We start from the raw sequence: 26,972 nt of genomic DNA, 5'->3' as shown, positions 1-26,972 counted from the left end.
GAATAATATTAAGATGTGGGATCATAACCTCAAATATATGTTTAGCTGATGCCTGACTGAGAACCATCCAGAATCTTTGCAGACACAATGCAATAAGTGAAATTATTTTCATTATAACTGTATTTCTTGGAGAATAAAAATGACAAAGTTGCTCAGATTAATTTCTTATCTAAACAACAGCATTCAAAAAACTCCCAAGATGTGGCAGAATCTTTTAGCTATGAATATCAGTGTGCTTATACATAACAAATACACCACTGGAATTCAGGGATGTTACTCTTAAAAATGTGTTACCAAGTCTTTGTTACCACTTCATTCAAATTTAATTTCTAGCTTAAGTTATGTTCTGTCTATCATTCATACCTTTGGATCAGTCTGATTAACAGCTACTGCAAGTAGAAGCCCACTTCTTGCAAATGCACACAACAAAGCTCCTCTTGACTTCACAGGCACACACCGAGGAACCAAATTAACAAGGGAACAAGTCTGCTGCACCCACTGGATCTGGTATGGCACAGAACTGAATACCAAAAAAAAATGACAAAACCAAGAATGGATCACATATAGCAAAATCCATGCAAGACAAAATCACACAAAGCATGAATAATTGTTTAAAAATAATCTATTTTTCTATGAATACTTTTTTTTTTTAATGCTGTATTTATACAAATTTAGTAATTATGCTTCAGCAGTAACAATTACTTTCATGGATGACAAGTAATTAAGGCACTTGCATTCTAGCCTGGAACAGCTTCCTCAAACAGTGTAACACCATACAACACAGGAATAATCAGAGTTCAAAAATTACAGTCAACAGCATACTGCTCTGAACAATTAGGTTCTCAATGCCCCATCACTAGGACTCTTCAACGTCAGGCTGGACTGGGCTTCCAACAACCTGAGCTAGTGAAAGTTGTTCCTACTTGTATCAGAGTGGTTGGACCAGATGATCTTTAAAGACCCCTCCCAACCTAAACCATTATAAAATCCTAAGAGGCCCAAAACATGACAGAAAACAAAAGAACTATTCCCTTTCAGAAGAATAATACTTAATATACAAAATATAAAGCATTACTACGATCGCATAAAGCAATGAAACTGTGTGATGAGTGCAACAAAACAATTATGAGTAATATGGCTGTGAAGTGTGCTCACAACTTCAGACTGCAGGTACAACAGTACATATGTGCACTTCCATACTATGAATGTTACGCCCAATTCAATTTTTTGTACTACCAGAAAGGCATCAGCAAAGAAATACACACATACTCTTACTCCATCTGAACATAAGAGATGAAAAGAGGAACAAAAAACAAATTAAACATACAAATACATGTAATGAAAGAGAAAGGTATTCAGGGCATGCACAGCCACATGATATAAGTTAGTGATGTAAGAAGGGAACACTAAGAGCATGATGCAAAAAGCACCCTGACAATGACCCACACATGTGCAGGTACAGCCATCCACATACAATGATGAAAATAGTCAGCTTTATTTAGGTGCAAGATAATGGTGAAGTATGGAATACGTAAATAAATGCAGTTATATTAACCACATGTAAACACTTGAAAATTACCACATTTAGCTGCTGGGTCAAGAACTGGCTGGATGGTAGAGCCCAGAGAGTTGTGGTGAATGGTGCCACATTCAGTTGGCAACCAGCCACTAGTGGTGCTCCCCAAGAATCAGTGCTGGGCCCAGTCCTGTTCAACATCTTTACTGATGATCTGGACAAGGGGATTCAGTCCAGCATCAGTAAGTTTGCAGGTGACACCAAGCTAGGAGCAGCTGTGGAGCTGTTGGAAGGTAGGAGAACCCTGCAGAGGGACCTAGACAGGCTGGATGGGTGGGCAGAGGCCAACGGAATGAGATTTAACAAGGCCAAGTGCAGGGTTCTGCCCTTTGGCCACAACAACCCCAAGCAGTGCTACACGCTGGGGACTGAGTGGCTGGAAAGCAGCCAGGAGGAAAGGGACCTGGAGGTACTGATAGATAGTAGCTGAAGATGAGGCAGCAGTGTGCCCAGGTGGCCAAGAGAGCCAATGGCATCCTGGCCTGCATCAGGAACAGTGTGGCCAGTAGGACAAGGGAGGTTATTTTTCCCCTGTTTTCAACACTGGTCAGGCCACACCTTGAGTGCTGTGTCCAGTTCTGGGCTCCTCAATTCAAGAGAGATGTTGAGGTGCTGGAATGTGTCCAGAGAAGGGCAACAAAGCTGGTGAGGGGCCTGGAACACAAATCCTATGAGGAGAGGCTGAGGGAGCTGGGCCTGTTTAGCCTGGAGGAGGCTTAGGGGTGACCTCATTGCTGTCTACAACTACCTGAAGGGGGGCTATAGCCAGGTGGTCGTTGGTCTCTTGTCCCAGGCAACCAGCAACAGAACAAGGGGACACAGTCTCAAGTTGTGCCGGAGGAGGTCTAGGCTGGATGTTAGGAGGAAGTTTTTGCCAGAGAGAGTGATTGGCATTGGAATGGGCTGTCCAGGAAGGTGGTGGAGGCACTATCCCTGGAGGTGTTCAAGAAAAGACTGGCTGAGGCACTTAGTGCCATGGTCTGATTGACTGGATAGGGCTGTGTGCTACGTTGGACTGGCTGACCTTGGAGGTCTCTTCCAACCTGGTTGATTCTATGATTCTATATAAATACATATATGGACAATATAATGTGTCATGCTACAAACATATGTATGAAAATTTAAATTCATTATCATTGGCTAATTAGACATCAATATAAATGTGTTCACTTGTAGCTCTTAATCTCAGCTCTAAAATTTTTCATAATAAAACAATCCCTCTTAAGCTAATGCAGCTTCAAATATCTTTTTAACTTACCTAACGTATTTAAAGCTATTTTCATGCCACTGAAGAATCAAAAATGTGAGCACCAAAAACTCCCCAGAGTAAAACACAAAACAGCACAAACAGCAATCATTCAGTATCTGTGGAAAAAAATACAATCAAAACCAAACCCCCAAAACCTAGTAACACACAATTATCTCCTATTTAGATGAATAGTTATTCCCATTCAGACTAAATAACATAATGCTATCATTCTCAAATACGAAGACTGCAAGAATACTAATGGGGCAGATAAGATTTTGATCTGATCCAGTATGGCTCTTCTTATCACTAAGCCAAATACAAACTAAGTGATTAAACCTACACACAACACTACAGAGACTGACATTGTTCTGAAAATTCCCTATAGCTTCTGTGGCTCTAATTTACTTAAGAGATTAAACAGTTGTCTTAAGCCTTACTTATTACCTCATTTTGTATGAAATCAGCATGCACTCCAGTTTCTTTTTCTTCAGCAGAAGGCAACATGACTGACTCATCAGGCAAAATTTGCATCCAACGGCCAGAAGAATTTTTATACAACACATTTCCATGTTCTGTGCTCTCCCACAAAAAGACACATGCAGTAGGAGTAGTTAACAATGCTCTTCTGCCATCTCCAGATACATACAAGTATAATCTCATTAAACACTCTGGAGGAAAAAAAACAACAAACATGATGTGTCAGAATAGTTTCTGCTCCTGTTAGATTTAAGAAGAAAACAGAAATTAAATTAGTTTTCCATCATAGGATGTCCAAGGTGCCACCTCAAGTATTTTTTGCTCCCAGCAGTGGACAGCAGCAATGCTAGCTGAGGTGCCCAGGTTTATGAATTATGTCCTTAAAATCCTGAGATCATTCTTCCTGAAACCCATCTCTCATGAAAGCTACTAATAAATGTGTAAGCACTCTATTATCTATTACCATAGGCTTCCAAATGCACTGTTGATCTTCCCTCAAATGACATTGTCTCCCACAACATCCTCATAGGTGAGCTCAAGAAGTGTAGGTTAGAACAGAGGATGGTGAGATATCCTGTGAACTGGGTGAATAATAGAGCTGAGAGTCATAATCAATGGTGCAGAGTCCAGTTAGAAACTTTTAATTAGTGTTGTGTTCCCCAGAGGTTAGTACTGGGTCCAGTCTTATTCAATTTCATTAATGACCTGGATGAGGGGATAGAGCGTGCTCTAAGCAAGTTTGCTGATGATACCAAACTGGGAGGAGTGGCTGACACACTGAAGGGCTGCATAAACCTTCAGTGACATCATGACAGACAGGAGAGCTGGGCAAAAGGGAACCTAATGGTTCGAGAAAAATGAGTCCTGCACTAGGAGAGGAATACCACCACGCACCAGTAGAGATTAGATGTTCACTTGGTGGAAAGCAGCTTCATGGAGAAGGACCTTGCAGTCCTGAAGGACAATATGCTATCGATGGGACAGCAATGTGCCCCTGTGGCCAAGAAGGTCAATGGTATCCTGGGATGCACTAAGAAAAGTGTGTCTAGCAGGTCAAGAAGATTCTCCTGCCCCTCTACTCTGCCCTGGTGAGACCACATCTGCAGTATAGCATCCAGTCCTGGGCTGCCCAGTTCAAGAGGAACAGGGTCCTACTAGAGAGAATCTAACACAGGGCTATGAGGATGATTAAGGGACTGGAACATCTGTCTTACAAGGAAATGCTGAGGGTCCTGGGGCCACTTAGTCTGAGGAAGAGAAGACCAAGAGGGGATCTTATTCATATTTACAAATACATGAAGGACAGGTTCTACCTCAACATAAGGAAAAACTTATTTACTGTAAGGGTGAGAGGCTCCCCAGAGAGGTTGTGCAGTCTCCTTCTCCTGAGACTTTCAAGACCCGTCTGGATGTATTCCTTGTGGCCTGCCCTTGGCGGGGGGTTGGACTCAATCTCTGGAGGGCCCTTCCAAGACCAACCATTCTATGATTCTCTGACAGAACTGCTTGTTCAGTACTTCATTACACAGCTAGGTATCAGTGAGGTTGCCCAATACATTAATATTTTGATACTTAAAAATCTGGAAATACATGACTTTGCATTATACTTTCTAGTTGGCCTCTGTCATAAAAACTTACCTAGAGATTAAAGTTTTAAATTATGTGTATAGCCTTTACCTCAGATGGATGTCTGCTCCAAGGTATGGATAACCTAGTACGGAACATTCCTCTACAGTTAAAAACTAGTAATTAAAAAATAAAGATATTTACTGTTTTTAAAAAATAGTTACTATCTACAGGAGATTACTAAATGCAAAAAAAAAACCCCACTGTTCAAGTGACAAAAGGGACATTTTTCAAAGTGATAAAAATGCAAGATGATGGCAGAATACAGCTTTTACTTGCATATACTTGTACAATACTCAAAGTTAAAACAACTTCATATTCCATTTCTCAAAAATTAACTGAAAAAACCCTACCTTGTGCTGCCATAACTACTTTCCTAGACTCTTCGACTGCTGGCACAATTTTCAAGGAGTCTTGATCTTTATTCCAAAGAAATAGTTCTCCTGTTTTAAGTATTCCTGCCAACCAAGCACCTGTGGTTATCAGCAGAGAGATGTTTTGAAGGATATTATTGTGAAGTGCTTCTAATTACTTCCCTTCTATATTGTCCATAGTTCTAAAGCTGACAGTGAACTGGTAGATCTTTTAGATATTCTACTTTTCCAAATGGTTACAACTACAAATATGTACTACAAAATGCCAGCTTGTAATATATGAGATATTGTACTTAACCATTTCTTGATGTTGTTAAAACAACTACATTTTTCAACACAGACTGCAGTCGAGGGATTTTCTTCCTTGTCTTTCCTGATGAGAGGTTAATTTCATTTATACGTTTATCATCGAGAAGAAAAACAGACTCTTTTTTCTGTTGAAAGAATAAAAGAGCAATTGATTCTTTAAAACATTACTTTCTGCATAAGCCTGCAAAATAATGCAGAGAAAAACTGTTAGGGAAGAATAATTGAGAATACAAAAAAAACCTCCAAACACTACAGCAGCAATTACTGCACAATACAACATCACACAAGGCCCTTTCCCTGCAGGTGTTTAAGGCCAGGTTGGATGAGGCTCTGGCCAACCCAATCTAGGGTAGGGTGTCGCTGCCAATGGCAGGGGGGTTGGAACTAGATCCTTGTGGTCCCTTCCAACCCTGACTGATTCTATGATTCTATGCTGCTGATGAATTTTATTCACAGGTTTCAAATTACCAAACAAGTTTTACAATCATTATTAAAATACATCCACTGATGTACTACAACTGACCTTCCTGCTAACAAATGACAACACAAAAAAAACCCCAACTGGACACAAGTTACCTAGTATTTCATTTAGCTACATTTTGCCAGTAATTTCAACAGAAGGAACTGTCCCTAAATGGTTAAGTACTAAAACTCAAACCTTTTATTAGAAGGATGTGGCCATTTGAGCTAGATTTGTATCTTGGACATAAAAATATTCAGAACAGAGAAACTTAAAAGGAGAAGGTCTGAGTGGAGAGGTCAACATTCTAAGGTCAGGCTATATGATGGCAACAATGGATCAGTTAATGTAGTTTCATTGGAGCATCTACAGCTTTACGACTGGAAGCACAGCTTGTACCTTCCCCTTGCTGCTTCTGCTGCGCCCACGCTGTTTTGGCTACTGCTGCTCTTGCTGCTTCGCTGCCACTTGACCCCTTCCCCATCTTTGGTAAGGTTATTATATTTCTCTAGTAGTTTATTCTGCTTATACTTTTATATTTAAACTATAAGAAATAAAATTTAATTTTCCTCTGCCTTTCCAAAAATCTGTGTTGTGGTGAGTTTATCCTACCAGGGGAGGGATCCACCCTAACCCAGGATAAAGGAATTTAACAAATTTGTCTCATTTTATCAAAACAGCTCAAGAAAGTGTATTTATCAACAGATGCAGGATGGAGTGGGACGAAAAAAGACCTGTTTGCAACTCTCCAGCCTTAAACTGGTAAGGCAGAAGAGTAATTTATTTCAGTAACCTTTCAGCAGGGTACATTCAAATAACTCCCTGGTATTTTTAATCCCTCCCACCCCACCCCAAGAATAAATTGGAAGGATTACATAATTCTAAAACTTAACTCTCTGTAGAATTTTGTTTCAATGACAGTTCATGCCACTTACTTGCCCAATCCACGAGATGCGAGGCCATGGTTTCCTTTGCTTGATAGATGTGGAGACCAGAACATCTAGCTTAAACTCCATTCTTATTAAATATTTAGGTAACCATTATAAAGCAAAGCAAAAATTAGTGGCTTTTTCACGTATCTACAAAGATTTTGAAAGAAGCAAAAATTAAAGACGGTAAGATTTTTATTATTTGAGGGAGCTGGGGAAGAACATGGCAACCTAGACACAAGCTTTAACTACAGCAGCTTCAAGCCAAGCAAAATTGAGCTCGCCTGTTCTAAGAAGCTAAAGCAACTATTTTCGCTCACATAGTTCAGAGACTATTCTAAGTCCGGCCGCGCAAACTCATGCCTGTTTCAGAGGCGAAGAGAAAGAGCCACACGACCAAGTATCCTGCCTAAAGTTCTATTAAGAACGGGAAAAGGGGAGGGGGGAAGGGGAGAAGAGAGAGAGAGAAAAACAAGACGCAGTCTCCTAAGGTTAAGAGATCAGAAACTCAAGCAGAGCACCAGCTTGGCTGCTTGGGCAAAGGGCTGGCTGTGCTTCAGTCCGGCTGAGAGGCAGGAAGGCATTCCCGCCTCCAAGGCGGCACAGACCGCTAGGCGACAAGCTATAGTCTGCCCCACCAGCGAAAGGGACCAGTATCGTGAGGCTACTGCCACACATTTCAGGGGTTTACTAGGGGTCAGCAAAGGCACCGAGGCGAAGAAAAGCAAGAGCAACCCGCTTACCCCTGCGTGGAGATTAAGGGAGCAGGGCGTTATCCACAAGAATCCCACCACCACTTCTGCTCGAATCTGGGCAGAGATGGATACTCAGGCTAAGTCCAGCCCTCGGGACGTAAAATGAGACGGTACCCGCGCAAATCGACTCTCACCACAACCGACACAGCTGGGGCGCACAAGGACCACGGCACCTTCCAGAGACCCAACGCCGCCGCCACGGGCTCACATCGGCCTCAGGCGCACGCCGCAGGCCCCCAGGCCGCACTCAGCCCTCGCCCCCCCGCCCGTCGCCAACGGCTGCAAACCGTCGGCAGGAGGCGGGGCAGGGCAGCTCCGCGCAGTGCGCAGGCGCGGGGGGAGGCCAGCCCCAAGGAGGAGCCCCTCCCGACACCCGCCCCTCGCTGGAGTCTGGCACCAGGGGTTCGTCAACCTCGCACAGTGCCGCTCGGCCAGAGGGGTAGGAGCGCCGTACGTTTCTGGGGGACCGCAAGAGCACAGTATCACAGTATCACAGTATTATCAGGGTTGGAAGAGACCTCACAGATCATCAAGTCCAACCCTTTACCACAGAGCTCAAGGCTAGACCATGGCACCAAGTGCCACGTCCAATCCTGCCTTGAACAGCTCCAGGGACGGCGACTCCACCACCTCCCCGGGCAGCCCATTCCAGTGTCCAATGACTCTCTCAGGGAAGAACTTTCTCCTCACCTCCAGCCTAAATCTCCCCTGGCGCAGCCTGAGGCTGTGTCCTCTCGGTCTGGCGCTGGCCACCTGAGAGAAGAGAGCAACCTCCTCCTGGCCACAACCACCCCTCAGGTAGTTGTAGACAGCAATAAGGTCACCCCTGAGCCTCCTCTTCTCCAGGCTAAACAATCCCAGCTCCCTCAGCCTCTCCTCGTAGGGCTGTGCTCAAGGCCTCTCACCAGCCTCGTCGCCCTTCTCTGGACACGCTCAAGCATCTCAATGTCCCTCCTAAACTGGGGGGCCCAGAACTGAACACAATACTCAAGGTGTGGTCTAACCAGTGCAGAGTACAGGGGCAGAATGACCTCTCTGCTCCTGCTGACCACACCATGCCTGATGCAGGCCAGGATGCCACTGGCTCTCTTGGACACCTGGCCACACTGCTGGCTCATGTTCAGGTGGGTATCAATCAGCACCCCCAGATCCCTCTCTGTCTGGCTGCTCTCCATCCACTCTGACCCCAGCCTGTATCTCTGCATGGGGTTGTTGTGGCCAAAGTGCAGCACCCTGCACTTGGAGCTATTGAACCCCATCCCCTTGGACTCTGCCCATCTGTGCAGGTGGTCAAGGTCCCGCTGCAGAGCCCTTCTGCCTTCCAACTCAGTCACATCTGCCCCCAGCTTAGTGTCATCTGCAAACTTGCTGATGACTGACTCCATGCCCTCATCCAGGTCTTCTATGAAGATGTTAAAGAGGATGGGGCCCAGCACTGATCCCTGAGGGACACTGCTAGTGACAGCTGCCAGCTGGATGTGGCACCATTCACCACCACTCTCTGGGCTCGGCCCTCCAGCCAGTTCCTAACCCAGCACAGAGCAGCAATAAAATGGGGGGGGGGGGGGGGGGGGCAGGACAGGGGCCAGCGCACAGAGGCAATAGGGCTATTGCATAGGGTTCTCTATGGAAAGATGTACCTCATCAGTATTTAAAAAAGATGATTGTTAACAGGGGTCACAGCTGAGATAAGTCCTGTATGGGATATGCATAGTTTGAGGTGTCATAGAAATGCACAATTACTTGGTATTGTCACCCCAAAGATAAACCTATGATTCCCTTGAAGCAGTTAACCTCGCCAGACTTTTTCCTTAAACTACTTCAGACCAAGGCCCTTCCTGCATTCCCTTACTCAATGTGGTTGAGAATTAGTAACACTGGAGCAGGGGAAAAACATGAAATGTGAGCTGGAAAACTAAGCCTAATTTCATTAGCGATTAGTGACCGGGACTTGTGCCTATTTTCCATCTCTGAAAGTAGAAAGCTACTTGCCTTGATCGTGGAAACTGAAAACTTAGAAATAAAAATACATCAGGCAAGACCTTGGACATCATTTGTAGAACTGCAATAAGACTGAGGTAAATCAACATTAACCTTACTTTGAAACAACCATCAGCAGAAAATAATTTGAAATATCCAAGTGTAGGATACTTCACACAAAGGTGCAAATAACCTTCTCCAGGATATGCAGTAATTCCTCCATTTAAAATACTTTAAAGGAATTGCAACATTGGCAAAAACCATATTGAGATTCCATGTGTATTTCAATCTAACAAGAGGTTAAGAAGTGTGTTTTAATTTATGTATGAATGTGCCGTTGTAGGTAACTTGCATGTAATGAAGTCTCTCATCCACACCTTTGAGCCCCCCCCCCCCATGTCTATCACCTACTCATTCTTCTGGAAATAAATACCTATATTTATTTTGTAGCATATAATGTATTTCCTCCATTTAAAAAAAAGTGAATGCTTAAGTAAATAACCAGAAGAATTAAGTTATTCGAGAAAGTCTGAAGACAAGCATGAAACAGTAACTCTTAGATGTTATAAAGAGTTTATGTTGTTGAACATGTGCACAAGGCAAAGCAACAGTAAAGGAAAAACAAAACAGATTTTCCTGTAGAGTGAGATTTTAAAATCTTAGGAAAATGAGGTGTAGGCTTTGCTACTTTTAAAGAACACATACAGTTCTGTGCTTGTGTGCATGTAATAAAAATGAAGTCAAGAAGTGCCTTCTGCCTACTTTCAACAATGTACTTATGAATATGGAATAAGGAAAAAAATGTAATGGGCACGCAGTGCTGTTCTTTCACTCAATCATGACTGTTACTCAAATTTGTCTCATGTTCCATTTGCAGAGGCAGACTGTTTAAAAGTGATATAATTATGAAACAATTACTACCTTTCAATATTAAAGTATCTTCCCATGCAGAGTTATGACTGGATCACTAGGCCCTAGTATGGTCACATTTACAACTTGACTTATTTACATGCATTCTGAACATCATCTCCGCTTCTGCATCTGTCGTGTCTACCAAGTAGATTTTACAGCATAGTTTTTCCCCATTACTTTAAGAAAAATACTTTTCAAATAATTTCAATCCTTCAGGGAAAGATCACACAATGAAGTTTATTTCAATAGTAGAAAAGAAGGTTTCTATTTTTTAAAAATTTGGTAGTATTTAAGGGAACTCCATTAGTCACATTTACATTCTACAATCTGTAGATACTTTCAAAACAGCATGAACATAGGCCACACAATTGGTATGCAGAAGAATATAAAAAAAATTATTTTGAGGAGTTCTTCTTCCAGAGATTCAGCACCAGCATATGATCTTCCATGTTGTAATTCATTTTCTTTAAGCTAATGATTCTATTTGTCAATCAGTGAAGCCGTTCTAATTTAGCCTGTAGTGATTTAAAGTTGCCAATATTAGTCTGCACTGCTAGCGTTGGGCTCAGAGACTGAAGCTCAACCAAGTAGCAACTTATAGCATCCAAGCAAGCATTTGTGAACTGTCGCCTGTGAAAAACAAAACACACAGATTAATGAAATTCATTTTTGTATACTGGAGTTTACCTGAAATACAAACTAAGCATGTTTTGAGTTCTAATAGAATAAATTATGAGCACCACATCTGTCAACTACTTCCAAATATTTGTTTACTAGAAATGTGAAATTCACCGAAAACAAAAGCTTAGAGAATTGCTTTAGTGCAGTGCTTAAAGGATGTATTTACTAGAGTATAGTTGCCTTTCTTACCTCTGAGGTACTCTGCTGGGATCACGTACGTATCCTGATAATAATACATGAATACACTCTAAAAGGTGCAAAGGCTTTTTCATCCGAGTCCAGTATGGGTCCTAAAAAGGAAAGAAACTCAAAAATATTAAGGAGAGAAGAAAAAGTGTGTATGTACACACAAATTTACAACTGTGGTAGTTATTTATTGTAAAATTGAAATAACACTTATCTTAATCTATATCAAATCTGAATGTAGGTGCTACTTTGAGTCTAAAACATATGTGAATGTAACTCAGTTTTCCATTATGTAGCAGTCTGTAAAGTAATAGATTTCAGAAAGTTCTGAATTTCTTTACTCAAATTCATTAGTGTAAGGAAAGTCAATTATCTGTTTTGATTCTAAGTAAGCTTGTTCCACAATCTGGAAGTTAAAATTCTTAATTCTTACACTTCATGACCATTGCATCACACAGTAATACAGTAAGTTTCAACCACTGATAAGAAACAAATAAAATTATTATATTCAAGACATATTCCTTCTGCAACATAACCATTGATTGTAACCCTGTTTAATCCTAAATCAGCTTTAGGTTAAATAGAAGAATTAACAGTTTAGTTCATGCTTTAGGACCCAAATCAAAAACAAGAAAAAACAACCCAGCATTCAGTAAAAAAACCTAAAACCCCCAAAACACCAAACAATCCAAAAGATAAGAAATTGATATTTTGTTCTACCACATCTTAAACAATTACATTATATTGAGCCAGCAGTGTGCACTTGCAGCCTGGAGGGCCAACCAGAACCTGGCCTGCATCAGGAGAAGTGTGACCAGCAGGTCAAGGGAGGTGATTCTACTCCTCTACTCTGCTTAGACCCCACCTGGAGTACTGTGTTCAGCTCTGGAGCCCCCATTACAAAAAGGATGTGGAGATGCTGGAGCATGTCCAGAGAAGGGGCTCTGGGATGATCAGAGGGCTGCAGCACCTCTGCAATGAGGAGAGACTGAAAGAGTTGAGGCTGTTAAGTCTGGAGAAGAGGAGGCTGTGAGGTGACCTTCTTGTGGCCTTCCAGTTTCTGAAAAAACCTGGGGAGGGACTTTTCAGGATATCAGGGAGTGACAGGACTAGGGAGAATGGAGCAAAGCTGGAGATGGGTAGGTTCAGGCTGGACGTGAGGAAGAAGTTCTTCATGAGAGTGGTGAGAGCCTGGAATGGGTTGCTCAGGGAGGTGGTTGAAGCCTCATCCCTGGAGATGTTTAAGGCCAGGCTGGATGGGGCTCTGTCCAGCCTGATCTAGGGTAGGGTGTCTCTGCCCACAGTAGGAGGGTTGGAATTAGATGATCCTTGTGGTCCCTTCTAACCCTGACTGACTATGATTCTATATTTCCTGATAAAGACAGACCTTGATGGTAGCTGAAAACAGCAGCTTTATTTTGAGGCTGCTTTCCTTACCCGTGCTTTAAACAACTGGTCGTATACTTCTAGTAGTCTATGCAATGGCATTCCAATTTCTTGCATGGTGTGTGTTACAAAACCTACATCCCAGTTCAAAGTGCAGACGTGTTGCTCTAGAAACTGCACTAAGAAATCTAGAGGACAAAAATAATGTGATGTTTAGATTACAAAGGCATTTAAATGTAATTTAATGCAAGTTTAACCTTCTATCTTCCATATAGTTCAGACCTTTCTCTCTTTAAAGACATGTAACAGTTTTCCCCCCAGTCTGCACTGAAGGTAGGCTATGTAAACATAACTACCTCCAAACATGGTATTAGGCTCTCAGCAATGTGTGACATCACTCATACCAAGTACTTCATTGCAGTTCTGCCATAGAACTACACTGTTAAGAAAAAGTTCACTAACTTGATTCAGCAGAGAACACCATTGCTGTAACTGCCAACAAAATAACTACATCTTCTGTCACATTTGTCAGTAACAGTTAACAATATGTTCTTACACACTAAATGTTCCTCTGTAAAATTGTTTTTACATCAGAACATTTGATGCTTAGTGACATATTCTCCAAGTTTTCAAAATACTCAAGAATCTCAAAAACAGAAAGCTCCAAAAGCAGCTAGAAATATCCTGAGTTCTGTTTTAACAACCTGCCTCTGCAGATACTTCATATGGTTGTCTAAAATCTTGTTGCATGTGTAAACACAAATTTTACTACTTCCTCAAATAGGATTTGCACAGCCATTCACAAATAACTTGCTAGTCTTTTATGCTTCATTTACTTCCCACTCAATACTAAGTTCCACTGAATTCTACTTAAATCCATAGGTGTAGTTCTGGGAGAAAACTGTACCTGCAGCAATTTTAATAGTTTTGTAATCATACAATTGTATTGTGTTTACAGAAGTAGAATTCCTATTGACCTCTATTTATACTTTTTCTTTCTAACCTTCATCCAGTTGTCAAAGTTATTGTAAAAAATTAGGACATCTCAAAGCTTTAGTTCCTGATTTCCTAGACAAAATTGAGAAGTACTACGCAGCTATCTTCATTATCAACTCCACCATTACTAACAGCTGAAGTTATTTGTGAAGTTTTTTACTGTAGCCAAGGAATTAAACTACTACAGTAATTACATATCACAGAATTCCCAATATTATTTCATTTTAGGAAAATAAAACCCCACCATTATTTCTGTTAAAAACTTAAGAAGCTTTTTTTTTAAAGAAGGCTGAGACCCACTCATGTTACATGTCTGTTTATTTGCCATGCAGGCTAAACAACTTGCCTAAAGGAAAGTAACGAGGTGTGCCAGCATAAACCTTTCCAAGCAGTATCATCTTCAGACTAAGCGCTTGCATTCTGTCAGCAGGGCTCAGACACACACTATCGCTCAACTCTGGAAGTGAAAAGAAATCAGATGACATCAAAAACACATCCCACAATTATACACAACTACATTGCAGTTCTCAAATTTACTAACACATCCAAATCTTATGCTACTGTCAGCTTTTTCTGGTGTATGTATGCATGTGCGTATATATGTATACATATTCACAAACCGTTGTTTCTTGTATGCTCCATGCAAATCAAACTAAAAAAAAACAAACCCACAAAAAAAGTATTACCACAATCAGCTTTCCCCTCAAATCACTGTCAATGTTGTTTGCACAATAGCAACCTTGAGCACAAGATGCAAAACAGCCGAATCATGGTAAGCAGTGAGGCAGATTATCACATCTGACTGGCTAGGCTTGCAGAGATGTGGTCATTACACTTTCTATAAATGGACAAACTTCTAACACTTTCTTTCATTCCTGTCAACATTGTAAGACCACTGAACATCCTGAAGATTCTTGAATCTGCCACAACCATCTCAGTATTTCAATTAAAACTTTCTTAAAGTTTTCAGGCAAAACTTCATAGGTATTCTGAAGCCCATGTATAATATAGTCAAAAAACAAGAAGGGATGAAAGTTTCTTAAACATTATCTAGAAAGTGATTATTTAAGGCATACATTCAGTATGTTCCAATATATGTATGTAAAAACACTACTTTTTGTTTTTTAGGCACACAAGGCAAAGGTAATAACATAAAGGAATTACTACTGAAGTACATTGACCAAGTACTTATTTTCCTGGACTATTCTGTAATACCTTCAACAGCTCATCTGTTGCAGCAGACAGTCTGAAAAGTTTCAACTGTACCACTATCCTGTAGCTCTAATCTGCACTATTCCTAGACCATTAAAGACAACAACGTACCTTTCTCAATGATTTCTTGCCAGAGCGTTTGCACCAAGATAGGATCAGAATGACCAGCACAATGTATTATGGCAAGCTTACACTCTGAGAGCTTAAAAGGGTCAGCAAATTCTCCATATAGCTGAAAGAAAAATTACCAGACTTTACATTTCAAGTAGTTCAAGGACAGGGAACTGCTTGAAGGGAGTCCAGTGCAGAGCCACAAAGATGATTAAGCAATTGGAACCTCTTCCTTATGAGGAGTGACAGAGAGCTGCAGCTCTTTAGGTTGGAGGAGACTGAGAGGTGACCTCGTTACTGTTTTTATGTAAAGAGTGAGTGCCAAGAGAAGGGAGTCAGGCTCTTCTTGGTTATACCCAGTGACAACACAAGAGGAAATGGGTGGAAGTTGAGGCACAGAAAGGTCCACATAAACATGAGAGTTTTTTCACTGTGAGGGTGACAAAACACTGAACAGGCTGTCCAAGGTGGTTGGGGAGTCTTGCTCACTGGCAATTTTCAAGACCTGCCTGGATGCATTCCTGTGTTATCTGGTATAGGTGATCCTGCTCTGGCAGGGGGGGTTGGACTAGATCTTTCAAGGTCACTTCCAGCCCCTAATCTTCTATGTCTCATAAATACAATCCTCAAAATGCCATTAAAATGGCATTCTTAATAAAAATTAAGAGATCTGACTGACTTAATAGAAAGGTATACTCATTGAAAAAACCTGAAGTACCAAAGAATGAAGGAATATAAAAGTACAGAAAAAGACTGTCTATAGTAACAGACATTCCAGAACCAGATGCCAAACTGTCTGCTAAGTCTTCCTAGTCAGCACAGAATCATTCTTTGCAAAACACTTTTTTCCCTTCAAATGGGATGCATTAACATTTAATACAGACAAAGTTTAAACACCTTGGTTATATCCATCAGCTCAGCATCAAGTTGGGAAATGGCATCTTGCACTGAAGAATGATGTGAATACTGCTGTTGTAAGGTTTCTTGTATTTGAAGCTGGATTCTTGCAACCTTGTTTAAAAAGAAAAATATTTTAAAGACTGGAATAGTCAAACCTTAAGAATTAGCTTGTAATTAGTTGTAGAAATGTAGCCAGGTGGGGGTTGGTCCCTTCCCACCACACAAGAGTGTTCTCTTAAGACACAGTATCAAGTTATGCCAGGGGAGGTACTAGCTGGATGTTAGGAAGTTCTTCACAGAGAGAGATTCGCCAGTGTGCTATCCAAGGAGGTGGTGGAGTCACTGACCCTGGAGGTGTTCAAGAAAAGACTGGATGATAGGTTGGAGGTCTGTTCCAACCTGGCTGATTCTATGATCAGCTGTAACTTTTCTATGTCAGGAAGAAAATATAGAATACTGTGTAAGTATTTTGTAATAAAAATATCATGTGCCAGTGTGACAAAATGAAATAATGCATTCACAGTCTAGCTTAGATCAATATTTTTGCCTTACTTCCATTTTCTCTTCTAGTTCATGTAGGAATTCACCATCTGCAGCAATAGAGGATATGGCAGTGGAACTTTTGGCACTCAAAATGGCACGTGCTATGTATTCGAGACGCTGCTGAAGTGAAATTTCTGTGCTGCAAAACACAACCAAAATTAAATGAGCTGCTAGTTTAGTTTGTTCTAACTAGACTCTGGGAACTAGCATGTGATTTCTGATTTTACCAAATCATACAGGACATTATCCAGCTATGCAACTCCTATCTCTGTTGCAGGCACAGTTCTGGTGTATTTCTGAATCCAATGCTCCACAGTTAATATTACCATAGTATATATATCTATGTAAGATACATGGTACTTACAACAGGAAACAGTGCAACTTAATGTATAATATAAAAAATAAATAATTTCAAATTATGGCCTAGATTAAAAAATATATGTCAGAAAATTTAATTTTGTTCAGCAAACACCCTTGGGAATTAGTCTTTTCTTGTCCTTGGCTTTTTCTTAAAACACCAACACACTAGGATTCAATTTTATTTTGCTTGGTTTTTTTTGCTATTACCTCAATATATACAATAGATCGTATGTAATCCATACCTATGCAGGTCAGCCAACTTAGCCAAGATTCTGGCTGCATTACTAAAATTTCTGTTCTTCTCAAAGTATCTCCACAATAAATCCATGTAACGGACTTTGTTTTGGTCAATCTTGGTCATCCGGACAAGGTAGGGTTCCAAAAAGGGTGAAGTAACCTGCAGAAGTCATACCATTTATTTCTTGCTCTCTCCTCTTTTTAAAGGCATCAACATCATTACAATTCACTCTTTTGGTTCAGTGGTACTTTCCAACAAATTGTATTATTTATAGAGATGAGCTCACCTGTAACAGTTTGTCTGCCAAGTCAGCTTGTATCAACCAGTTGTAAAGTGCAATACTGAAGAGTTCATCTGTTGAACGCTGAGCCAGCTTCAGCATTTGTTCAAACTATGAAAAGAGAAGGCCAAAACTGTTATTCTGGATGTGGTTATGATACATCCTGTACTGAGCATGTATGTAATACTGCTTAGGTTCATAGTTTTTTGCATATCACAACTTCTGTGAACAATCTGTACAGAAGCCAATTCACAACAAACCTTAACTTCCATCTACTTTGAGATCTGTAATTAAAAACAGTTTACACCCCTCTAAATCACACTGTTTTCTGGAGTGCAGTTACGTTTGGTGTTTTTTAGTTTCTTACATGATGCCCTGCTTCTTCGTTGCTTAGCATGTTTGGGTCTGATGACAGCACTGGAGGACCTGGCTTTTTGGGTACACTGGGAGACTGAGGAGCAGCTTTACTCTGATTCACTAACTCTTGAAGGGTGTCAGTGATACACTTGTAGCTGTTCAATCTGTAAACAGAGCAAAATAAGCACCTCACTTTCCATTGCAACTACCTAAGAAATACTATTCTCACATGTTACATGTATGCCTTTAAGTAAAATCACTATCAAAATGTCACAGATTGTTGCAAGTTGCTGACAGTCTAGTTGCTCAATCACATAACAAACATCTCTGTAACATTTAGTCCAATGTTTTTTGCACCTATCAGTTCACCCTCTGTTCCAGATTATATCAGTGTCATATTAGTCAAGAAAATCACGTTGAGCAAAAACATCTGCATTTCATCCCTTACTGTAAATTGATTGTTACTAGTTGCTTGTTACTACCAGCATATGCAACCCAGTCACTTAAACAAAGCACTCCATACAATGATAAGGAGGTACTATGAAAACTTGCCTCTCTTGAAAAGCCTGGAGTCCAACAAGATCCTCTTCTGGTTCTCCATTTTTATAAAAATGAAGGCCAAGACCCTGAGGATCTTTCTTCTCAGCAGCTGTAAGGGAGAGTTCAACTACTCCCTCATAGAAGCGTACTAGAAAAAGTAATAAAACCCAAACAGGTATCACTATTTGTTGTTATATTAAATCTGACAAAATGGTGACATCAAACACTTTTCATCCTAGCACACAAGATAGAACTCTTCATTCTGGTCTCTATCATATAAAACATTTATCCCTGTACATAACCTGTGAGATAATAAGCAAGTCAGAAGATGTGTATTTATGCAGAAAACGAAAGAGTTTTATCTAAATTTAAATTATGCACCAACTTCTATTGTACAAAGCATAGTACAGAACCATTTTTCAAAACAGTATATTTGGCATAAAGGCCTGCCTGCAAAAGCAGAGTCACATACTCCCTTGCTTACTGACAGCACCATCATTTTCTTGAAAAATAAAACATTTTAACTATACATGAAACAAACACTATTAATGTGAAACAAGTGAGTGGGAATATACAGAAGTTCACAGTATCAGCAAAGTTGGAAGAGACCTCACAGATCATCAAGTCCAACCCTTTACCACAGAGCTCAAGGCTAGACCATGGCACCAAGTGCCACGTCCAATCTTGCCTTGAACAGCCCCAGGGACGGCGACTCCACCACCTCCCCGGGCAGCCCATTCCAGTGTCCAATGACTCTCTCAGTGAAGAACTTTCTCCTCACCTCCAGCCTAAATTTCCCCTGGCGCTGGTCACCTGAGAGAAGAGAGCAACCTCCTCCTGGCCACAACCTCCCCTCAGGTAGTTGTAGACAGCAATAAGGTCTCCCCTGAGCCTCCTCTTCTCCAGGCTAAACAATCCCAGCTCCCTCAGCCTCTCCTTGTAGGGCTGTGCTCAAGGCCTCTCCCCAGCCTCGTTGCCCTTCTCTGGACATGCTCAAGCATCTCAATGTCCTTCCTAAACTGGGGGCCCAGAACTGAACACAGTACTCAAGGTGTGGTCTAACCAGTGCAGAGTACAGGGGCAGAATGACCTCCCTGCTCCTGCTGACCACACCATTCCTGATGCAGGCCAGGATGCCACTGGCTCTCTTGGCCACCTGGCCACACTGCTGGCTCATGTCCAGGTGGGTATCAATCAGCACCCCCAGGTCCCTTTCTGTTTGGCTGCTCTCCAGCCACTCTGACCCCAGCCTGTATCTCTGCATGGGGTTGCTGTGGCCAAAGTGCAGCACCCGATACTTGGAGCTATTGAATGCCAAAGTTGTTTAATTGGTTTGTAAAATCCAGAAAGACTTTAAACAAAACCAGGTTCATGTGTATTAAGAGTTATTAAAAACAATGGTAAAACACTGAATTGGAAGTTAGTAAACAAATAAGAGGGCACAAAATGGTACTACTGGAACTATTTACCAGAATGTAATCAGTGATAATCTCTTACCTTGCCTATACTGTGCACAAACATTAGCAAGGTCTACTTGGTTGCTGATCTTCTGGTATTCTTTGAGGGATTCTCTTAGCATCTTTTCTTTTTCCAGCTTGCTCTGAGCCTGTCGAGATCGCTGAAGTAGTTCATTTGCCTGATGACAAATGACAGGAAATATTGAATTTATTTACATGAACAGATCAGACAACACTAAGTTACTGAGTTATTCCTAACTCCAACGCTGAAACAGTAGAAACTCATCCTCTTAATAGGAAACTCAGTGTTATCAATTGAGGAGAGTACAACAGGAAGACCACATAATGGCAGTAAAGAGAAGGTCTTAAGACTTAACCACCTGGTTACCCATTTTCCCTTCATCAGGTAAAGAGCTTCAAAGAGTGAAGTTCTTAAACAACTATCTTTCCAGAACTTCCATGAAACCAGGCAGAGAAAACAAGAGATTATGGTGAAGAAAGACCACATTTCATACTTTTAATAAAATTGGAAAGACAGTTCTGCATCACATTGGAGGTAGAGACCCTAGAAATAACTACAAATTCTTCAAAGTAGAGCTTATGTAATTTTCAGCATCAATCAACTATGGGACAAGTGTGCACATGACCTGCATTCATTTGATCTTATGGTGCTGAAACTACTTGGACAGTTTATAAATCATAGACTCAACCAGGTTGGAAGAGACCTCCAAGATCATCCACTCCAACCTATCCCCCAGCCCTATCCAGTCAACTAGACCATGGCACTATGTGCCTCATCCAGGCTTTTCTTGAACACCTCCAGGGACGGTGCCTCCACCACCTCCCTGGGCAGCCCCTTCCAATGGCAAATCACTCTCTCTGTGAAAAACTTCCTCCTAACATCCAGCCTATACTTCCCCTGCCACAACTTGAGACTGTGTCCCCTTGTTCTGTTGCTGGTTGCCTGGGAGAAGAGGCCAACCCCTACCTGGCTACAATGTCCCTTGAGGTAGTTGTAGACAGCAATGAGGTTGACCCTGAGCCTCTTAACTCACATGAAAATGTTCTAAATTTGGGGTTTGGCACTGCAAAATCTGAACGTGTGCTTACCTTGGAACACACAGCATCATCAGTGCTATAAAGAAGAGGACAGATATCTTGCAAATGGGCAATGATGCCATCCACAGCAGCATTATCTCTGATGTAACAGTTTATAAGAGAAGCTATGAGTGCCCCTGTCAACTCTCTGTCTCTAATAACCAAGTCTTTGAAAGCAGTGATCTTCAGCTGTTCTTGAAGTTCCTGAAAATAGACAACATTTAATTAGCTTACTGAAAATTTGCAAACTATTTCTAAGAAATGAAAGCATACAAAGCTGCAATGACTGAAGTACACAGAACAGAAATGCACTCCTTAAAAATACATATAGTAAAATAGAAATATGAAGAAAGCCCTATCAATGAAGGCACAAAAGCCTTGGGTGCCAAAGGACAGCAGACACTTCACAGGCCACTGTCAGAATCTACACCCTTGAAAATCAGTGTCACCATTTTTAACAACAAGAAAAATCTCAGTACTGTCATTGATAAAAAAACAGAACTGTGAAACAGAAATTTTAAAAGTTTGATGTCTGCATTATCTTTGGGTTTTGGTTTTTGTTTAATATTAAAATACACTGAAGCTCATTAACATTAATTATTAGGAATATTTACTCAAGCAAGACTTGCCAGGAGTGCCTGTGTATGATCACTAAAAGCACAAAAATACTATTACAAAAACTCTACTGAGGATAAAGGAAGAGGTTCTATTTAATAAACAATTAGTTAACTCCTCATCCAACCGAAGAAAGAGCCGCTTTTAGAAATCATGCTACATCCCAAAGCAACAGCAAGAAGGCTTCTGTGTCTTCCTGAAGTTTAGAAGTTGTTTTTTCACACTGACAAATAGTTACAACTTCTTAGGTTATCTGTTTTCCTACCAAGTGCTAGAATAAAGTGCCTAGTAGTCAAATGAACTTCAAGGACTGGAGGCAGATTCAACATTGTTAAGGAGTACATAGCAGTAGCACCCAAAGATGTCTAAATTCCTTCAAGACAAAATAAGGAGGGGACTGTTTAGTCCTGAGAAAAGAACACTTGGTGGGGGGGGGAGAGCAGTTTGTGAGATCCTAATATTTATGGGTAAAGCCTAAAAATTATCTGTTCTGAAAATGGTTGAATACTTGGAAGGGTTGTCTAGAGAGACTGCAGAGTCTCCATTTTTGTAGATATTAAAAACACTACTGGAATCAATCCATGGCAATTTACTCTAGTTGGCCCTGCTTAGAGCAGAGGGTCAACCTCTCTAGAGGTCCTTTCCAATCTCAGCTATTTGGTGAAACTTTGTGAACCCCTATTTTCACAAAAATGCAACAGTTAGAGCCTCTACAACTCCACTGCTCTGAACTCTCAAACCTTTACCAGCATTAAACACCTTCAGGTGTCTAAAGAAAGACTGGATGTTGCACTTCATAACATGGTCTAGTCAGTGTGGTGATGACTGGTCATAGACTGAACTTGATGATTTCAGAGGTGTACTCCAGCCTCAGTAATTCTGTGATTAAGGCAAAGAATGAATTCCCATTGGCTGGACAACACTATTCTGTTCAGCACACTTTGTAGAATATGCTTAGGATTAAATGTATAAAATCAGATTAACTGTCAACAGGAGTAGAACAAAGTGCTGTTACTGACATTAGAGATACAACAGTCCCTTAAAAACACAGACCTGAAAAGTTCAAAACTCATTCTACATTGCTCAAGGAATTACAGTAATATTCTTTTGGGAATATTTATGTAGCAAAAGAAATTTGTATGATAAACTTAAGCTAATTGAAGTCGTATCACACCTTCTGAAGTTCACCCACAACAACATTGAACTGGTGCTCACACAACAACTTCCATAAAGCCAAAGCCTGGCAGGTCTTATGAACAAGCTGCTGGATGCCTTCAAGTGAGGTCTTCTCAGTTAGCTGTGCCTCAGCTGTAAAAGGGAAGATTGTCATTTATTGTTCTATGTTTCAAATGAGCACATTTCAGGGATTTTATACTAGCAACCTCTTTTAATGTAATGCTTTTTTGCCCCTCTTCCATTCTTAATACTATCTAGCTTTATTTGTAGCAAGTGCCATGTTAGCATTTCCCAAAAGCAATTGCCATCAGCAACAATTCCCAACCTGCCTACAAGCATTGGGCAAAAGCTATGCTATACAAGCACAAGTTTGAATGGGCTGTGTGACTGACCTTGGCTCTGAATAAAGTTTTGCAGAGATATCAGTGACTGACTTTGATGACTTGCATTTAAGTGTTTCTTTTTAATAGGACAACATACTTATTTGTCTCACAAATGACTTCCTAACAAATGCTATCCTGAAAGTACAAATGAGTGTGCATCTACTAAGTATTCTAATGAGGAGATTAAACCATTTTACCAAAACCAGAAACATTATGACAAGAAAGGCAGGTAAACACACAAAGAAACTTCTAGTTTTACATTTCAAAATTGTCTGGATGGGGAGAATAAAGGATATGTATCTACACAACTGAAATTTAATTCTTTGTAAGAGGAAGAAGTTTAAAGTTCAGGCACTTTAACTTAACTGAGCTAAAATTTCAATTTTGCAGTGGCTCAAGAGCATTAAATGTTACTGTGCTAGAAGATTCTCCCTTTGTAGACTGTTTTAATTAGTTCAAATATAAAAGTTTTCAATATCAAACACAAGTGTAACATCTGTACCATAACAAATGAATTCTCTTGACAGTTCTAAAAAGCTGGGAAATGTTTCTGTACTCAGATTTAAGTTTCCATTCTCTGTGTTTACTTCATCTCTAGAACAGTTGTATGAAAATTCACTGCAGAAGCACTCCTGATGAACAGTATGCTACAGTGAGGAAGCAAAAGCAAGGTGCCAGTTTACAAATGGCAGTGCCTTCTCTGAAGAATTTATTGCCAAGTATGGAATGCTGATGGATGTCCAATTTATGTGTAAAAAAAGGCATTTTATTTTCTTATTTTAAAAGTGAGAAAGGCAATATCCAACTGTGCCATTCCCCAATACTTCCTGTTCAAAAGTAATTACATACCATGGTATTTCCTCTGGAGATCTTGCTGGACTTGCTGAGAACTTCCACCATCAGGCCGCATGAAACCCAGGAGCCTCTGTTGCAGATTGGACGGTGCACTGAAACTACATTTCCAAAGTAAAAAGAAGATGCACATATGGTTACAAATACTTTGTCTTTTAAAATGTAAATCTAACACCTCTTTTTTGCCACTTGAAGAGCCGAATGAGATCACAGAAGTACTTTGACCCACAGACACGCACAGTATTGTTTTTGAAGAGCTGGATAAAGAATACACAATACCTTGGGTTTCCTAGTGCTCCTACTGTAGCAAACTGTGAATTTCTAGACAGAAATTCTTGTAAACCTTTTAGTTCTTTTAATACACATTCCAGCACATGGGACGGAACACTGCTTTCTACCTGCAAAATAAAAGTAGACTTCTTTACACAAAGCTTAGCTTCCTTTTTTTTTTCCAAGAAAAGTTTACAATTTTAAGGTAAAGTCACTACAAAGACAAACACAAAGAGGGTACAAACACATTGTTAACAGTAGTGCTACCGCTAGAACCCAGTGTTTTTTTACCAGTCATTGAGGACAGGGGCACACATGTGAGGAAGTAGTAGTCCTCTGAAGATATATAGTAGCCAAGATGATATGACATAATCATTGTTCGCCTCTGATAACCAAATCAGCTGTTACACTATTTCCAACTCTGAACTAAAACAATGATTGAGCACTACTATGACACAGATTATTACTGCCAAGGTCTTTCAAGAGTCTCCCAGTTACCTTACAACTGGAGGCGGAAAGCCCACGTAGCAGTTAATTTGCATTGCTGAAATGACTCATTTCCAGATCCTATTAAAATCCAGTCAGAAGAGAGTATTTTTGGATAATGTACAAAAAAAAGAGAAACACCTTGTAGGACTGCAGTGTTTACTCTAAAGCTTTTTGTTTTTAAATTATTTTTCCAGACTTTGTCTCAAGGGGTATGCAGAAATGAAGTGTTATCACTAGACACAGACAAGACAGGCCATTGCAGTTAAATGGTCAAATCACAGTTATGTTTATAAAGTATCAAAATTCAAATCAGTATCTTAAACAAGTAAAATCTACAACCACCCCTCCTCAGTTAAGAGTGCAGCACTTAAGAAAACATAAAAATGTCAACAACAGGATTTTTTGATTGGAACATAAGTGTAACAGGGCTTAAGACATATACAATAAAGGACACCTGAAGATACAAAATATTCTTTTACATACTGCAACAACTTTTCGGTTGTCACTTTTGAAAACTCTCTCCACAACTATAGTGCCATCCCAAATATTCCTGCAACACAAAACAGTACTGTGTTAAACATGAAGAAATCCAAGAAAGTAGTTTTCAAGTCTTCCATGTATCCTTCATAAGAATGAAACGTTTTACTTCCAGGTCTAAAACAAGGATTAAATTTAGATGAAATTAAACATTCAAAAAAGTTAGCTTTACAGTTCTGAAAGGTAGAGCTGTAGGTAATTAGCAGAGTTAAACTTACACTGAATGAAGTTTGACACTCTTGAAATACTTGATATATAGGGCAACATTATTCTCCAGAAATACAGGCAAGACAAACAAGTAGCATAAAAAAAAAAAATATTTCCTAAGCAGCATGCAGAGAGATGACTAACAGTAAGAGCTCCATAGTAAAACAGTACTAGATACTAGTAATATAGTACCTAGTAAGAGAACTCAAACACATATGAAAGCATGATCAAAGTCCTGTCCTTTTCATTCACTGAATGTATTATTTATTAATAGCAAAGGGAGAGTTTTAACAGTATTAACCTGTTGTATCATCAGGTACTTCACAAACACTACATAAATGCACTTTGCTAAGATGCAGTGTAAGTTATATCAATAGAATTTGTCATCTATGATCATTAGGCAAAGATAAAAAAAAACCTGACTGACATGGTATCTTTTTACACCAACACCTTACCCTATAATCCGAGCAAAGTATATGCAGATGCCATTGTGTCTTCCAGAAAATACTATCTCAGGACCCATCATCATGGGGGATGATGAACTAACAGGAAGATCTAGAGTAAAAGTAATTAAATATTACTCCTTTAAATAGAAGAAAATGCCTAATTAAAAAAAAATGTTCTCAATTTCCTCTGCAAAGGAAAAGGAGACCTTACCTAGCCCAGATGTTCCCAAATAGCTGGGAGGAGACTGAGGAACAATCCCTGGGGTGCCTAAAGGAAATAACGGTAAGTTCATTAAAATCCAACAAACCCTTGAAACTAATTAAAAAGAAAAATACCAAACAAAAAATATCAAACCTGATGAAAATCTTGTACAGAAGTGGCCAACTTGTTAAATGGAGTGCTTTAAAGTTTGGACCATTCCAATAGCTTTTAAAGAGCAACTTGCATTAATCTCTTGAAAGCCAAACTGCATGAATCAATCAAGTGAACGTGCAGTTAAAGTGTAGTTAAACATTTTTCACTGCATTCATGTATCACTGCATGCCATCTGTTCCCTGAATTGCTTATCATCCACATACTTGTTTCTTATTCCTGATCTTACTGCTTGCAATCCAGATACAGGCACCTATTCTCAAACCACTTATTTTCATTTAGATCTTTTTAAGAGTACATCAGTTTTACCTTCAAAACACTCACCTAAAATAAACTACTATCATTACTGCAAATTAAGTCTGAACAGCCAATTTAATATCCTAAAACATGTGGAACATGTGTGGACATTCACAAAACTGTCTACATACCATCAGTATGTAGCACGGTATCTCACAGAAAGGGCAAGAAAACTCACACCCTGCAAGTCTGGCTTTTATCAAAAAAATCAGTCCTTCTTGCCTGATTCACTACAGTTTTCTCAAGATGGCAATGCACAACAGTGCCATAGATAAAGTGCTTCACTAAACAGTGGAAAAATGCAGTGGCTCATTCTGGAGATCATCTCTAGGCAC

At 40.1% G+C, this 26,972-nt stretch overlaps 2 protein-coding genes across 2 annotated transcripts in view; both read right to left on the bottom strand.

The window, feature by feature from the left end:
- The window catches only part of CPLANE1 (ciliogenesis and planar polarity effector complex subunit 1), an 85,634-nt gene extending 78,532 nt beyond the window's left edge, over positions 1–7,102 (bottom strand). Inside the window, exons 1-6 of the mRNA XM_064176883.1 lie at positions 7,007–7,102; positions 5,601–5,736; positions 5,282–5,401; positions 3,270–3,493; positions 2,835–2,941; positions 364–520 (exon numbers count right to left, since the gene is read on the bottom strand). Coding sequence (XP_064032953.1) covers positions 364–520; positions 2,835–2,941; positions 3,270–3,493; positions 5,282–5,401; positions 5,601–5,736; positions 7,007–7,087 — 825 coding nt within the window. The 5' untranslated portion in view covers positions 7,088–7,102. The remainder of the gene's footprint in view (positions 1–363; positions 521–2,834; positions 2,942–3,269; positions 3,494–5,281; positions 5,402–5,600; positions 5,737–7,006) is intronic.
- A 3,756-nt stretch (positions 7,103–10,858) lies between these two features.
- NUP155 (nucleoporin 155) overlaps positions 10,859–26,972 on the bottom strand; it is a 35,341-nt gene continuing 19,227 nt past the window's right edge. The window contains exons 17-35 of the mRNA XM_064140007.1: positions 26,179–26,235; positions 25,977–26,076; positions 25,261–25,327; positions 24,298–24,416; positions 24,016–24,119; positions 22,782–22,915; positions 21,005–21,196; positions 19,935–20,073; positions 18,450–18,585; positions 17,908–18,061; positions 17,547–17,651; positions 17,265–17,419; positions 16,672–16,801; positions 16,117–16,230; positions 15,220–15,340; positions 14,243–14,353; positions 12,952–13,088; positions 11,518–11,618; positions 10,859–11,277 (exon numbers count right to left, since the gene is read on the bottom strand). Of these exons, the coding sequence (XP_063996077.1) occupies positions 11,139–11,277; positions 11,518–11,618; positions 12,952–13,088; positions 14,243–14,353; positions 15,220–15,340; positions 16,117–16,230; positions 16,672–16,801; positions 17,265–17,419; positions 17,547–17,651; positions 17,908–18,061; positions 18,450–18,585; positions 19,935–20,073; positions 21,005–21,196; positions 22,782–22,915; positions 24,016–24,119; positions 24,298–24,416; positions 25,261–25,327; positions 25,977–26,076; positions 26,179–26,235 (2,315 nt within the window). The 3' untranslated portion in view covers positions 10,859–11,138. The remainder of the gene's footprint in view (positions 11,278–11,517; positions 11,619–12,951; positions 13,089–14,242; positions 14,354–15,219; positions 15,341–16,116; positions 16,231–16,671; positions 16,802–17,264; positions 17,420–17,546; positions 17,652–17,907; positions 18,062–18,449; positions 18,586–19,934; positions 20,074–21,004; positions 21,197–22,781; positions 22,916–24,015; positions 24,120–24,297; positions 24,417–25,260; positions 25,328–25,976; positions 26,077–26,178; positions 26,236–26,972) is intronic.

This window comes from Pogoniulus pusillus, chromosome Z (genome assembly GCF_015220805.1).
Source record: "Pogoniulus pusillus isolate bPogPus1 chromosome Z, bPogPus1.pri, whole genome shotgun sequence".
Classification (NCBI taxonomy): Eukaryota; Metazoa; Chordata; class Aves; order Piciformes; family Lybiidae; genus Pogoniulus; species Pogoniulus pusillus.
The sequence above is the reverse complement of the archived record's forward strand: the minus strand, read 5'-3'. Positions and strand labels throughout refer to the sequence as shown.